The sequence below is a fragment of the Podarcis raffonei genome, chromosome 5, assembly GCF_027172205.1.
Source record: "Podarcis raffonei isolate rPodRaf1 chromosome 5, rPodRaf1.pri, whole genome shotgun sequence".
NCBI classification, from domain to species: domain Eukaryota; kingdom Metazoa; phylum Chordata; class Lepidosauria; order Squamata; family Lacertidae; genus Podarcis; species Podarcis raffonei.
This window is the reverse complement of record NC_070606.1, coordinates 37,201,494-37,217,393: the sequence shown is the minus strand read 5'-3', so window position 1 is coordinate 37,217,393 and position 15,900 is coordinate 37,201,494. Positions and strand designations below refer to the sequence as shown.

The 15,900-nt window shown below is 42.1% G+C and overlaps 1 protein-coding gene across 1 annotated transcript; it reads left to right on the top strand.

The window, feature by feature from the left end:
- The first annotated feature begins 1,911 nt into the window (after nucleotides 1-1,911).
- Nucleotides 1,912-15,800, top strand: ACTA2 (actin alpha 2, smooth muscle). The gene is made up of 9 exons (XM_053388660.1): nucleotides 1,912-2,017; nucleotides 7,113-7,283; nucleotides 9,211-9,339; nucleotides 10,831-10,941; nucleotides 11,604-11,688; nucleotides 11,781-11,942; nucleotides 12,447-12,638; nucleotides 14,544-14,725; nucleotides 15,455-15,800. The coding sequence occupies exons 2-9, from the start codon at nucleotides 7,155-7,157 to the stop codon at nucleotides 15,596-15,598; spliced, it is 1,134 nt and encodes a 377-aa protein (XP_053244635.1). The 5' UTR covers nucleotides 1,912-2,017; nucleotides 7,113-7,154; the 3' UTR covers nucleotides 15,599-15,800.
- Nucleotides 15,801-15,900: the final 100 nt, after the last annotated feature.

Genomic DNA, 15,900 nt, shown 5'->3' with positions numbered 1-15,900 from the left:
ATGTGAAATGCAGACGCTCCAAGTGTCCCTATTTTCCAGGGATGTCCCTGATTTAGAGAAGCAGTCCCAGTTTCTGATTTGATCCCGGAATGTTTCCTTAGGACGTCCCTATTTTTATTGGAGAAATGTTGGAGGGTATGGAGTTATCCAGCTCTTAAGCTGTCTGAAGGAAATCCTGTATAGGGAAGTTTTTTTTAATGTTTAATGGATTATTATGTTTTTTATATATGTTGGAGGCTGCTCAGAGTGCCGGGGCAACCCAATAAGATGTGTGGGGTAGAAATAGTGAAATTATCATTATGGAATGGGACGTCCCTATTTTCATCAGAGAAATGTTGGAGGGTACGGGAGTGAGGAAGTCTGAGACAAACTTCTATTTGTCTCTTTCCCTCCCTCCCCGCACCTTCCTCTGGATGTGTATCTAGTCTGCAGTGCAGCTTGGGCTTCCTTCCTTTTTGTCAGAGAGTCTACGTTTCCGTTTATACACCTTGCACTTGTGCTTTGCAGACACGCTAAACTATACGACAGTTGCAATAAATCAAGCTGTTAGGAGAGTCTCTTCCTCCCTCCCTCCCTCCCCCTCCCAAACTGTTCTGCGTCTCTTCTAGCCGTGTTTTAATAAGAACCTTGGTGACTTATGGTGAGGCAGCTGCATTTGGAAATCCTGTCAGCTTGCAAAATGACACGACACTTTCTAAATCAGAAGGGAGACAAATACATTTTTAACAGGACCACCCAATTTCAGCACAAAAATGATCCTTGCATGCACACAGCTGGCTTCCTTGCCTTATAAAGCAAAAGCATGTGCGTATTTTCCTTTGGAGGAGTGCAGCTGTTTTTGCTTCATAAAGCTGCGCGCCATTTTTTTTAAAAAAAGTTTTATTTACTACAGAAGCCTATTATTTTAGCCATGTAAAGTGCTGCAGTATGATGATGATGATGATGATGATGATGAAGAATGATGAATGATATAATAACACTGCACACTGGGCTGTGTGGGGTGTTGGGGGATGGGTATCAACTCTGATGGGGGACACATTTTGCTCCTTCTGGGATAGATTGCTCACCTTTGGTTCCCCACCCTTCACTCAGTTTTCACCTGAGGCTCAAAGAAGATGTCAGCAGGTGACATCTAGTATGGAAATACAACTCTGGGGGAAGCTTCACCAGTTCATATTCAGTCTGGAAGTCATTTTATGACATTGTGGTGGAAGAGGGCACACATTTGCATTTGATGAAGCATTTAAAGAAATTGGAGTGGGGGTATTTCCTTGGCTTTGTGCATGTTTATTTCTCTCTACATGGTTTGTGGATGCTGCGTACTTTCCCATCCTCACCTTACCTTTTATCTTTGCAACAACCCTGTGAGGTAGGTGAGACTGAGTTAATTAATACACGTGCAGCTAAGCAGCATTTGGTAGCTGCAGTTTCTGTAACGTTAGGCATGCAGACCCTGAAATGCTGAAATATATTCTTTTTGGGGTGCAGTCCTGTACACACAGCTTCTTCAAGCCGAGAATTTCTTGATCCAAATCCCACGACAAAAGGGAACTCGGCAGGGTGTTTTCCTGTCCAGGCAGTAGCAGCTCTCCTCACGCCCTGTTTGTCAGCTGCCTGCTTTCTAACAAGGACGCTGTGGGGTGCATGACTGAAACATGCACTCCTTGCCAGAAGCTGCCTGTCACTTGTGTGCTACCCCAGTAGTCTTTCAGCGGCTATCCTGAAATTTAGCTGTGTATTACCGTGCTGCTGAAACCTCCCTCCTGCTTTGCGAACAGCAGAAAGGAATGCAGACTGGAGGAGACCAAGGGCCCTGCGAGGCCACCCAGATCAGAGAGTTTTGTGCAGAAGCCCCTATATGGCTCTGTTTGACAGAGAGATGGAGATGGAGCTCTGCTCTGCTCCTTGTTTGGGAAGCTGGTGGGAGGGGAACAGGCCGAGAAGCTATATAAGCCGAAAAGGTTCACTTTGCCAGTGCACCACCCCAGAACAGCTCTCCCCAGCCAAGCGCTGACAGGTAAGAGGCAGGGAACCAAAGAAGTGATTTCAGGATTTGCCTGATGAGTTTAGATAAAGAAAGAAAAGGGGGGGGGGGAGAGAGAGACTTTCTTTGCTGTTTCAATCCAGTATATTGGTGGTGCCTAGGAGAGCTCATCACACAATAAATGAGTAAATGTGCAATAATCCACGCCCACTGAGCTTAATTGGTGTTTGCTATTTTACTTCAGTGGGATGTTCCATGTACCCTTAGGTTGTGCTCCTGCTGCCTGATGCACTGCACATTTACTTGGAAGTAAGTCAGTCTGAACTCAGTGGAGTTTAATTCTAAGTAACTGTGCTGCAATTCTAAGGAAACATTCTTGATGTGGGACTTATTTCTGAATAAACAAGCACTGGATTGTGCTGTTTGTCCTGATCCAGTTAAGTGTTTATTTTTATGAGAGGATTTAAGCACATGCTTTACTTTTCCAGTGAAATTGGTGGGGCTTAAAGATACTATAATTTTGTCTCGATTGTGCCATTGCCTTATTCTCTGACCCTCACTTTTGCATTTCCACTTCTAAGATGAAGCTGGTATGATGTTTATAAGCAATGTCATTTGTAGCTAAGCCTCTGTAAGCCTTTCTGCCAGAGTATTTATTTCTCCTGCTGCATTGCTCTTTAAGCACCAGCCTTGCTGGGAAAGGGTCTCCTTCTCTCTCTCAGTTATGATTCAGATTTGTTCCTAGTGTGTTCTTGCTCTTTGGAAGCTGTGTGGATATTAGATCACAATCTGTACATTGTGAACCTGAAAAGGATTTCCCACTTCAGGCTTTTGACAGGTTCTTTTCACACCCTCACTGGGATTCTCAAGCTTGGAATGAACTGGTGGATTGAGACCTAATTGAGTATGTGTGTGTGTGCATTTTCACATAGAACCCCTTCGGGGTTTTTTGCCAAATGGAAATCATATGCATTCACTTCTAGTCATGGCCTTAAGTTTGGAGCAAGAGGAGATATGTAGCAGAAACTTGTGTTTTGCTTATGTCGTGGTGTAAAGTGCCATGTATATAGTGCTGCATAAATAAAATTACTATTACTACTTCACGTGCTGCTATTACTCCTAAGTAGTGCCTTTAGGGAGTCATAACTTCACTCTGTCCCTTGTTCTGTGTAAGTGTTGATGTTAACTAACAAGGGTAAATTAAATTATAGAGTGTATATTCTACAAAAAATGCATAATCTAGGATGGCTAGATGCAAAAGAGGACATGGTTCTGCAAGTTGCATAGAAGTGGGATATTCAACAGGTGTGGCTTGTCATGCAATAAACAACTGCTGAAATCCTATCTTCTTTCTGTTCTTTGTCCCATTTTGCATCTTATTCTCCTAATAATAGCTGCAGGCTAGATTCTCATGGATGCCCTGTACCCAGTTGGGGCTTGTGGGTAGTCCAATGCTCATATGTAGACCTGTGCCAGTGGAGGGTACATGCACTAGAATCCCTCCAGTCACACTGGCTCTGAGCATGGACCTCTCCATCACCTTTTAGCATAAATGCAAAGGAAACCCCCTTACCTACCCACTCCCACAGAAGAAGCAAATAGATGCATATTAAGCTCAGCTCCACTATATCACCATGCCTCCAAACTGGAGTGGACAACATTTGTTGACATACCACAATATTTACTGTAGCATTTCCTTAGTATACAGTTGCCATTCTTCTCATGTATATAATGTACTTGCTGAACTCTGCCTATGATAATATATTTGGACATTTAACTATTAGAACACACACACACACACACACACACCACTCACTCACTCACTGACTGGGGGAAGCCCATTTTTTGCTTTTCCTGCATGGGTTTTTTGTCAGTGTCTGACACCCCCACGCCTGAGCTTTGCCTGCATTGAGGCTGCAGGTCATCAGGACAGGCCAGCTGCTTGTGCCCTTTCCACCTGCAGTCCAGTGCTTGCATGTGAGGAGAGGGAGGGGGAGAGAAGAGCGCAAAGCCCAGGGCCTTCTCCATCGTGACACCATCCCTGCAGAAATCCCTTCCAAAAGAGCTTCATATGGCCCACTCCTTCCATGGTTTTCTAGAGGGCAACTCTTCTCTTTATAGCCCAGCCTAGCACCTGCAAAGGACAGCAATAGTAAATCTTCACTCGGAGTTGTGTTGTTTAAATTCTCCTTTGGTTTGATTTCTGTCATTTCAGCTTATAAATACTGTAGATATTCACTTGCACAGCTTTGAAATATTGTGAGTCTGTTTGTTTGGAAAGTGGGAAAAAATAGAAGGACACTCTTCCTTCTCCTAATATCTAAATAAGCCACAATATGCAGACAGTATATTTCAATGAGATTTGCCTTTCCTGTAGCACACCTGGTATGCTGGGATGCCTTTTAGCTCTGTCCAGAAGCAAGAATTAGCAGACAATTGCACATCTTAGGACAGCTTTCCCCAAAGTGCTACTGCCCTCCAGATGTTGTTGGAATACAAATCCCATCAGCCCCACTTAGCATCACCAACGGTCAGGGATAATGGGAGTTGTAGTCCAACAGCAGCTGGATAGCACCAGGTTGGGGAAGGCAACCTCAGGCTGGTCACATTTTTGCTGGCAGGCAGTCCCTTTGAACTCAGCAGGGCTTACTTCTCAATAGACATCCATAGGATTAAACTATTAAAAGACAATCCTATGTATAAACCCCATTAGATGTACTGGGGTTTAATTTCTTAGTAAACATGCATAGGATTGCTCATGAGAGATGCACACAATCAGTTTGTTGCAGGTTTCTGGGTTACATTAGCAGCTGCAGTTATCACCTTAGCACTCTGGAGCATCCCAGGGGCCTTAGAGCACTGCTTGCTTCTCTGTCACTAGAAGACACATGTTAAAATCTGCTTGAATTTATCCTAGTTACTAAATATGGTTTTCATTTAGAGTTCACCCTGCTCAGGCAGAAATGCAGCATTCCGCCTTCCCCCCTCCCTCTTAGGATTTTTGGCTCAGTTGGCTTGAGTTTGAGCAAACCACCCTTGACCTCTCCAGCTCTGTTCCAAAAACAGACATTTGAAAGACTTTGTTTCCTAATTAGGAAATTGTTTGTTCCAAACAGGCTAGCTAGAGGCACTCAAGTTAGGTAAGGTTTCCTCTGTGCTTTGGAGTAAAATGGTCAAGTATATATAGCCACTAGCTCCCCAAAATATGTGCTATTAAACATTTCTTTTCAGTAAAACTAAATATAAAAAGTCTTCTTCTACTTGTTGTTTTAAATTTAAGGTTTAATTCCCACCCGCTCTCTGAGAGTTTCAGAAGAACTATATTATACCCTCATCCACTTTTTATGTGAAGTAACCTGGACTGATGAGACAAAGAGTGATTTGACACATCACGTTCCTTGAGGTGATGTGTCGAAGATGTGTCAAATGCAAAATGTAAATGTGACAGATATAGATTTGCAAATGTGTGTTTATTACCACCCAGGGAAGAGCTAAGGTTAGCAGGAGCTCTTTGCTGAGCTCACTCATTTTGGGACAACCCCAGGTTTCCCCTGTGTGATGTGTATAGAAGTGGCCTCTCTCTATATTTATATTTTGGTATAAACATTTCCTTAAAGATCTCTTATCCCAGGTTGAGAAGGCATTTGAATTCGGTTCCCTCTCACACCCAAAGCAAAGGCTCACTGGCTCACAAAGCATTTCCTTTGAACACTGCCTCACAGTTCCCATTCCTGAGTCCCAGGGTGTGTTCTGAGGGCACCATCTGGTATGTTTGGGACTGGATGGGAGGCCACCTGAGAATCCCAAATGCTTCACCTTGAGTTCCACATTGGAAGAAAATGAACTAAATATTAGTGACAGCAGATACCAATGGAAAGGCACAGGAAATGCTATTCTTTGTTTCTAAGAAGCATTTAGAGCCTATGTTCTTTGTATTCATGCTAGACATCTCATTTTTACCTTCACCAGTTTGAGCTTTCATGCTGCTGCTCTCATGATGAGGACATCAAGTGCTTCTTGTTTCTTAATTAAGGCCTGCAGTGCTTGATCTTATCTGCCTTGTTAAAATCCAGCACCGCAGGCCTTAATTAAGAAACCGGATAACAGTATTAAGTTGGGTTAAGTTACACTTGAGTTTCCTCATGACTAGCAGAACTGTTTGTACCCTGTACTAAATCAAACTGAAATCTCGCATCCAAACCCTACACAAACACACACACACACACACACACCCCTTCTGAAACCCTTGGAGAAATGATGGGATCAAAATTTAAGTAAGAATTATATTGTCACTATTACGATAAGAAACATTTGCTTTTTAAGAAAAGTAAGCTCAGATTCTTAGGAGGGTGAATTCTGTACCTAATAGCCACATTCTGTGGCTTTATCTTCACTCCCATTGCATCATGGGGGAGCGGGGGGTAAAATAGTAAAGGTAAAGGACCCCTGGATGGTTAAGTCCAGTCAAAGGCGACTATGGGGTTGTGGCGCTCATCTTGCTTCAAGCCGAGGGACCCGGCGTTTGTCCACAGACAGCTTTCCGGGTCATGTGGCCAGCATGACTAAACCGCTTCTGGCTCAGTGGGCAGAGGCATACGAAATGGGGGCGGAAGGGGCAGGTGACCCTGGGTACCACTCTGGGGGTGTGTGACAAGATGGCCCCTGCCTCCCCCCAGCTGTAGAGTGGCTGAGGGTGCACGCAGTCAGTATGGGTGCCACTCACACAGCATCTTCTCTGACATCCTCCTCCATCAAGGATGGAGATGGTAGCAGAGAGGATTAGAGTACCTCCCTCCTTCTCACCCCTTTGTCATCCAGAAGCATTGCAGGGCAGAAGAGTGTTGGCCATTGGGGCTACTTTCAAGGCAATTACAATGGCAGTGGCCCTTCGGAAGCCCACAAGTCCCAAAGGCCACCACTTTTTAAGTCATGAATTGCTGCTCTGCTACATGTCAGGACAATTGGGAGGTGACAGGGATTCCCCTTTTGCTACTTTTACAAAGTTTCTTCTAATTGGAGCCAGACCCCGTTAACTATTGAAGCTAGCCTTCCCCTGCCCCCAACCACCACCACCGCTCCTGGGAATGTTTTCTTTTATTACATTGAGACTTCTATGTTCTCTTTATAGGTCTGTACTTGTGTGGAAGGTCTGAGAAAGTTGCTATAGAAGATGTGTGAGGAAGAGGACAGCACCGCACTGGTTTGTGACAATGGCTCAGGACTGTGTAAGGCTGGCTTTGCTGGGGATGATGCTCCGAGAGCAGTTTTTCCATCCATTGTGGGACGTCCCAGGCACCAGGTGAATAACTGGCTCAGTGACTGAAACACTGATTGGTACAGAAGCCAAAGGATTCATTAGCAATAATAACATGGACCTCAAAAGGAAGAGTTTTGTTTCCCCCACACACTCCCTTTACAATGCCACAGTCCTTATCCAATTTCTTTTAGATCATTCCTGTTGATGTCAATAGAGTTTTGCCATGTAGCATGTTGTGGTCCGATTTAAAATGCAGTTTAAACTCTTGAGCAGCCATATTGGAAGAGAGTAAACTTTCACCAGAGGCTGGCAACCCTATTTCCTCAGCCAGTTTCTCTAATTTGGAAAAATGTGCATTCAACAGTGCTTTTTGGTTTTGTGTTTGCTGAGGTAGAATAGGAGAATGATCAGCAAGTAGAATTGACTAATAAAATTGACTAATCAGTTGACTAATTTAGAACATCTTGTAGGTTGGTAGACTAACCATAGATTGCTATAGAGATGAGTTTTAAGAAAGTCGGGGGGGGGGGACAAATATCAAGTAATCATAGCAAATCAAATATCACTAGTCAGATACCTCTTACTAAGGGCCCCTCAGGATGTCATTTTTATTGCACATTCATGATGATTTGTGCTCATGATTTTATCAGGGCAATAATATACAGTCCTGCTTTTAATACTGTTTATAGCTTTACATGCTTAGGGGTAGCCACGCTTCTTCCTTTTTAGTCAGTGCATATCCCACAACTTCCTGCTGAAATCTAGTAACTTTTTATACCACAAATGTTCTGGTTTCTTTTGTTTCACTTTTGTTCCGCTATAGCCTCTCCAGACAGCAATAATGTGATAGCACTGGGGAAGCATCACAGAACAAGCTAAACGGAATACATCCATCTGTAATGCACTTAAATAGCCATGTCATCAAACTTCAAATTCACAGCCTATGATGATACTGAAACTGTTGAGATATCCATAAGCTATAGACCTGAGTTGGGGGGCTCTTGTGTGTCCAGTCTCTGCATGTCAGATCAATGGTACTGTGGCTTGTATCAAATAATTATTGTGACCCAACAAGAACAGAAAATGCACGTATTCAAGTCCATCAAGATGTTGTTGTTTAGTCATTTAGTCGTGTCCGACTCTTCGTGACCCCATGGACCTATTTCTTCCCCTGTTAAAGCTGCAATACTATTTATCTATAAGCAAATCCAACTGAAATACCTGAGGCTTACTTCCAAGTAAACATGGTTGAGGATCAGGCTGTAAATGTGAGCCATGGAAGTGGAGCACTTGAGAAGAGTGTGCTGCCCAATATTTGCCACTAGATGGCTGTTCACTCATATTCATAGCATGTACCAGAAGTAAAGATGACCATCAACTTGGATGACTTCAAAAGAAGATTAGACCAACTCATGGAGGATAAGGCTACCAGTAGCTGCTAGCCATAATGCCTATGTTCCGCCTCTACTGTCAGAGGTGGTATGTCCCTGAATACTGGTTGCTGAAAATCTCAAGAGGGAAGAGTGCTGTTAAGCTTGGGTCCTGCTTATAGGCTTCCCATACATATCTGGCTGTCCCCCGTGAGAACAAGATGCAAAACTAGAGGGGCATATTCTTTGCATGCAGAAGGTCCAGTCTCTGGATGCAAGGGTTTGAGGAAGCACTATTATTGGGTCAGATCCCTGCTCAAGACTCTGGCAAGCTGCTCTCAGTCTGTGTAGGTGATACTGAGCCAAGGGGACCAATGATCTGAGCCAAAATAAAACAGTTTCCCTATGTTTCTATCCCATTGGCCACTTTTTCCTATTATGTTTGTTATAGTTATGCTCGGTGGGGAAACCATGAAGGCTGTTTCCTCAACCTTTTATTTAAAAATAAGATAGAAGGTATGGGCCATCTTGTTTGCTTTGTTTCATTGCTTTCTTATGAGCCTGTTGTCATCGTCACCTTTTCTCCCTCTCTTACTTAGGGTGTGATGGTAGGGATGGGCCAGAAAGATAGCTATGTAGGAGATGAAGCCCAAAGCAAGAGAGGGATCCTGACCTTGAAATATCCAATAGAGCATGGAATCATCACAAACTGGGATGATATGGAGAAGGTATTTAAACCACAAATTAAAATAGAATATAATGCAAAATGAATGATAAGCAGAAGCAGGGATTTTTACTGTCTTTCTTTTTTTTTTTTTTTTGAGGTGGGGGTGAGGTTGTGTTTTGCCTGTGTCTTTTTGGTGAGAACAATCTGCATATCTTCTGCTATTGGGATCTTTAATTTTTTCCCAGTAAGTTCATGGTGTTTGGTGTTCCAGTAAGGACTTCGCAAGAATGCATCTTTGCTGCTATGATTTGGAACTACATAGAAACTAATTAAGAAGTCACAGAAAGAAAACGGAATTAACAAGTTCTGGAAAGTGGGGGCTAGGGCTTCCTTTATCTGGAGTGGGTGTGGGTGCTTCTCCACCACTGCTGGTCATCTTCTACCCATGGAGGTTATCCTTACTCACATTGTGCTTGTTGGGAGATCTTTCTCCTCATTGCTCTCATGTGTGCATCTGCGATGAATATTGCATTCACATAGGTGACACCACCCCCTCTCATAGTTCTGAATCAGACATTGCTAGTTTGGGACGGAATTATGCGGTCCACTTAGCCACATGGGCAGAATATATAGATCAAGAGTGGGCAGAGGAGTAGATTGGGATTTGCAATGGTTTGAAAATTGTGACGGTTAAAGTATTTTGCCCACCTCCTGTATTAGGCTGCTGAAAGCTTGGGGGGGGGGGACAGGATTATTTGTGTGAGAACAGATTTGTGTGCAAGCTCCAGTTTTGTTACTGAAAGCATGTGCCTGTGGCGTTTGTACAGAGCCCCCAGTTGTTTCACGGACTATTGACCTGTACACCACTGTTTTATTCTTCTGCTGCCGCCAACCAGGTTTCTTCTGGTGAAATACTGAGTCTCAGTCAGGTTGTAAAGTCAACATGAAGATTAAAGTTTATTGAAGAACAAACAAGTTTTAAATATGTTCAGAACAGTTTCTCAAATGTGCGCCCTTAACTAGATGTGGCACTATCTCACACTGTCACACTTTTCTCTCTCAGTTCTATCCCTGTCTCTCACTCTGTCACAACCGCTATATTCATCTTTTACTCGCTCTCTCTGACTCTCCTATCTTCCAATGGTAAAATCCCTGGGCTGAGCCTCAAAAGCAGGTAGGCTTTCTCATTGGTCAATCTACATTAACCATTTGCACCCCCCTGTACAAACATAATCACAAGGAACGGGCAAATGCCACAGTGCCCAGGAACACCTTGGTCCACAATGCTTTGTCTGCCTTCTTGAGCCACGAGGGTCCAGTAAATTATCCAAGCCTAAAATCTGCCTACCCTTGATGTAGAAGAGGTTACCTGGACTGACATGGGTGAAACTATGGAGATATAGCACTTGCAGTCTAAAACATTCACTTCTAATGTCTCATAAGAGTTCTGTAGTTACTGTAGCTTCAGAAATATTGTCAAGGTGGGGTGGTGGCCTGTGACTGTTTATTATAATATTATAATAAAAATTCACTTTGCTTTTTATTAATACAGATTTGGCACCACTCTTTCTACAATGAGCTGCGCGTTGCCCCCGAAGAACATCCAACTCTGCTTACAGAGGCACCTTTGAACCCCAAAGCTAACCGAGAGAAAATGACACAGGTAAACAGCCTCTTCTTAGCATTAAGGTCCTTGAATTACTATATATTTATGTATTTCTCCGTTAAAGTTCTATACGGTGTAGATGCCAGCTGTATTTCTGATTGTTGATGTAGGTTATACACTGGTTTTGGTGGTTCTTTCTTCTGAGTTTGTAGGTGACCTTTATCTGTATTGGACTCTGTACTTCAGGACAATAAAAGGATTAACTCTTACTTTTCATTGAATGGTTGGGATTTCAGTTCATGTTGTTAATATTTCATGGCACCACATATATATTGGTGTGAAACCCATTTCAACTACCCTGGTTTCCTGAGAATTGTAATTTTCTGAGGAATGGAAGTGACTATTAATCCCGCTTAGGTTTGTAAACATCCCCTAGCTACATTGTACTGATTTTTATTTCCTTAGAAAAGATGTCATGCTATACATTAACCCTCTCTAAATTAACGGAAACTTCTGTTGTTAGTCATGAGTTCTATTGATCCAGTTAGTGGAACCTGCTGTATTTGCAGGTTCTGGGTGCATTGATTAGGATTGTGGAAATCATTTAAATTATGTGCTGTTGGTAATTAATGGTTACGACCCTATTGCACAGAGTAACAAAGACGATAGCACAAACCCGATACTTTCATTTTGTTTGTTTGTGTTTAATTACTTTTCAGATTATGTTTGAGACTTTCAACGTCCCAGCTATGTATGTTGCTATTCAGGCAGTTTTGTCCCTCTATGCTTCTGGGCGTACAACAGGTAAGAAAGTGATGGGAGTTTTGGGATTTGTGAAAAGGAAGAAGAGTACATAGATATCAGGATAAATTCTGCCCGTTTTGTGTTGTATCTAGGGATTGTGCTTGATTCTGGGGATGGTGTTACCCACAATGTGCCAATCTATGAAGGCTATGCACTGCCTCATGCCATCATGCGCCTGGATTTAGCCGGCCGTGACCTTACCGACTACCTCATGAAAATCCTGACAGAACGTGGCTACTCATTCGTTACTACTGGTAAAATACTTAGGATTGAGATTCACTGAACATACTTTTAGGAGCTTTACAGACACATGGTTGCTTTCAGTAATGGTGAACAAGTTTTTCTGTTAACACATCTTGCCTAGCACTATGTCTCCTGACCCCCTGGATGTGATGTGGGGACAGATGGGAGGCGGGTGAAAGCCCTATTCTGCTAGTGCTGGCTCCTGCTAGTTCAATCTTGCCTGAAATGTTTTGCAAATTCGTAACATTTGGGGGCTTCCTGCTGGGATGTGTATTTATTTATTTTGAATGCAGAACATTTCAATTTTAAAAGCAAAGAGTCCTGTTTCATTATCATGAATAATACTGAACTAAAGATAAGCAATGCAGTTCCTTTCTTTGATTGCCAAAATTCTTTGGCAATCACTTGTAGCTGAGTAAGATCAATCAATCATTCTTTGATTGCCGAAATAGTGTGATTTACACAGTGCTGTTTGTAATTTAAACACAAATCTTTGCTTTGAATTCCATCTGCAGCTGAACGTGAAATTGTCCGTGACATCAAGGAGAAGCTTTGCTATGTTGCCCTGGACTTTGAAAATGAGATGGCCACGGCTGCTTCTTCATCATCCTTGGAAAAAAGCTATGAGCTGCCTGATGGTCAGGTGATCACAATAGGGAACGAACGTTTCCGCTGCCCAGAGACACTCTTCCAGCCCTCTTTCATTGGTAAGATAACTTACACTGTTTATTGGCCAATTATATTATTATACACCTGCAAGAAATTCAGTCACCTCGCTCTAAATGTCTATACCTACTTGGTTAATAAAAATGGAGAACAAGTGGTCCTCAGGATGTCATTAGACTACAACTCCCATCATCCCTGGTAATGATAATGGATGCTGAGCTGATGAAAGTTGGAGTCCAACTTCCTCTCGGGGGCTATAGGTTTCCATAACTGCTTCTACGCCAACACAACCAACGATCCTTGAACACCCATCCCTCAGTTCACTTCACTTTCTGATTTGCTTTATATGCTAGAGGTGATGTGGGGCATTTCACCCATGGTGTGGTAAAAACCTGGACATGTTTTGTCAGGAGATGGCTCCCTGACAAGTGTACAAAAATAGCATAAACTAAGGCTTAAGACAGCAAAGTGAACTTGCTGCCTTAGGGTAAATGAATGTTATTGTTGGCAGCTGTAACATTTGGGAAGAGTTGTTTGAGAATCAAATTTGGATATAGTAGCAGCATTCCTTGCCAGGGAGATGGTCCAAGCAGTTACATACCTGTGAATTCTAGATTCAGGTAGGTAGCTGTGTTGGTCTGTCACGATAGAAATAAATTAAAAAATTGTCCAGTAGCAGCTTAAGAGACCAACTAAGTTTGTTCTGGATACTGTATAAGCTTTCGTGTGCATACACACTTCTTGAGATACACTGAAACAGAAGTCACCAGACCCTTATATATAGTGGGAGGGTGGGATGGGGTTTTTTCCAGAAGGGTAGTAGGGGATGGGTGACTGAGTCAATGGTAAAGCTGTTGACGACTGTTAATAACTGCAATTAGTCCTAAAGGAAAAAGCAAGGGATAGTATGCAGATGACCAAAAATAGCTTTAGCGTGTGTAATGAGACAAGAATCCAATATCTCTATTCAGACCAGGTCTCTGAATGTCAATTCATATACCTATGAATTGACATGTTTTGAAAAGCCCAACTCTAGCTGGATTTGTAAATGTTGAATAACTGTATTAGGAATTCTTAGCCTGCATTGAAAATTGTAAAGGTGCCTCTATTCTTCTTTCAGCTCTGTCATTCCCTTTATAAGAAACATTTTAAGAAACCAATTATTGCACTTCAAATAACTTTTGCCTGACTTCAACCTGCCACAAGATATTGGGGGTTTTTTTCTAGTTAAGTGTGCACACAGTTAATTGACTTCTATATGCTAGGCTTTGAATAACAATTTCTCTCAGCCTTGAATTAGTTTAAGGCTACAGTGGTACCGTGGTTTTCAAACGTAACCTGTTCCGGAAGATCGTTCGACTTCTGAAACGTTCAAAAACTGAAAGCGGAAGCCTCAATTCAATAGGGAAACTCAAAATGGAAGCTGTGTAGTATGTTTGGCTTCCAAAAATTATTCGAAAACCGAAGCAGTTACTTCCGGGTTTTCGGCGTTAAGGTTCCAAAACGTTCGTCAATGGAGACATTCAAGAACCGAGGTTCTACTGTATTTCATTAAGGTTCATTCTAACATCTTGTCCACACCTTCACAGGTTGGTGGCTACTGGGTTCAGTCTTCTCAGTTGTGGCACCCACAATTCTACTATCCTAAGGCATGGTTAGAATTTTAGGATCCATCTGCCACTTAACATATATGGCACCAATTTAAAACTATTTCGTTCTCCGAGACCTTGACAGCGGGTGCATTTTGAATTTATGATTTTGTTGTTGCATGTATTTAAGCTTATCAATTGTTTCTGGTTCTGTTTTCTTTCTGATTGCCATTTTCCTAATTATTATAATGGGTGTATTTTTAACACTTGACTATAATCCATGCTTGGAGAGGCAGCTCAAAAGTTGGAAAGCCAAGGCAAATATATTTTAAATAAATAATTTCTCAACCATCACAGGCATGGAATCTGCTGGCATTCATGAAACCACCTATAACAGCATCATGAAGTGTGACATTGATATCAGAAAAGACCTCTATGCAAACAATGTACTATCTGGTGGAACCACTATGTACCCTGGCATTGCAGACCGAATGCAAAAGGAGATCACTGCCCTGGCGCCCAGCACTATGAAAATCAAGGTACTGCATTATTTGATTATTATCTAATTTATAGTGGCAAAGTAGGCCAGCATATTTTAAGGTGACTAGCTAGCTTACATATTTTAATGTAACTAAGATAAGCCAGACAGGGATATGTAAAGCCCTTAATAAAATATTGATGCAGAAAAGATTAAAGCTAACCAACTTATCCCACTCCCAAGCCAATATAGGGAAAGACAGGACCTGAAGAAAGTAGAAGACCAAGCAGAGGGGATTCCCAGCAGCACAGTGATTCTAGGGCGAGTTTACACCATTAATTTTTTTTTTGCAAGAAAATATAATTAGATTATTTCCTGATGATACCATGGTTAAGCTCCTGTAAGTACTCTGGTGATCTTCCCCAAGATTTTGCAGGAAATCACCCACCCAATTTAAACTGCCTTTAAAAACAGGGCAAAATATAAATCTGATCACGTAAGAGTGCTTTTACAAGAATACTGAATTGCCCCAGGTGAACGAAGCTCAGTGTTTACTTTTCTCCTGTCAAAAACGATTGCATAAGCACTTCTTTAGATAGGAAGACTTTAGAAGCAGCTCTTACCTGCTTGTGTCAGATACACAAGTATGGGCAGATAAAACTCTTTTGTTTACCCATTTTTGCCATAGGAATGGCTTGCATCACTCCACTGAATTCAATTTCTTCATGCAGTTCATTTTATCATTGCATACAGCATTTTAGCTACATCCTTCCATTTCTCTTTTGTGCAGATTATTGCTCCCCCTGAACGCAAGTACTCCGTTTGGATTGGTGGTTCTATCCTTGCTTCTCTTTCCACCTTCCAGCAAATGTGGATCAGCAAACAAGAATATGATGAAGCTGGTCCATCTATTGTTCACCGCAAATGCTTTTAAACTGCTTCTCTCTTTCCTATTTTTTTTCTCTCTCTCCTTTCCTCTCTCCCCGAGCACATTACTGTGAATATATTCAGGAATAGCAATGTTTTTATAACTCCATTCCACTTATCTTAATAACAATGGCTCTGGCTATGTTTCCAATTAGATTCTGTGTATTTTGGGGGTGGGGGTGGGGATAGAATAAATTGTAAACATGCTACCAGTTGGGTGCTTGCATTTTTTCTTAATAAAAACACCTCCAGTTGTTCTTACTCAGCTGAAAAACTGCAGTTCACAAAACTTCATGGAATCGAAGACAG

Excerpts from the sequence above, each read along its gene's own strand:
- ACTA2 (XM_053388660.1), top strand. The coding sequence starts at position 7,155 with ATGTGTGAGGAAGAGGACAGCACCGCACTGGTTTGTGACAATGGCTCA. Across the intron at positions 9,340-10,830 it reads ACTGGGATGATATGGAGAAG|ATTTGGCACCACTCTTTCTA; the intron begins GTATTTAAACCA and ends TTATTAATACAG. Across the intron at positions 10,942-11,603 it reads ACCGAGAGAAAATGACACAG|ATTATGTTTGAGACTTTCAA; the intron begins GTAAACAGCCTC and ends ATTACTTTTCAG.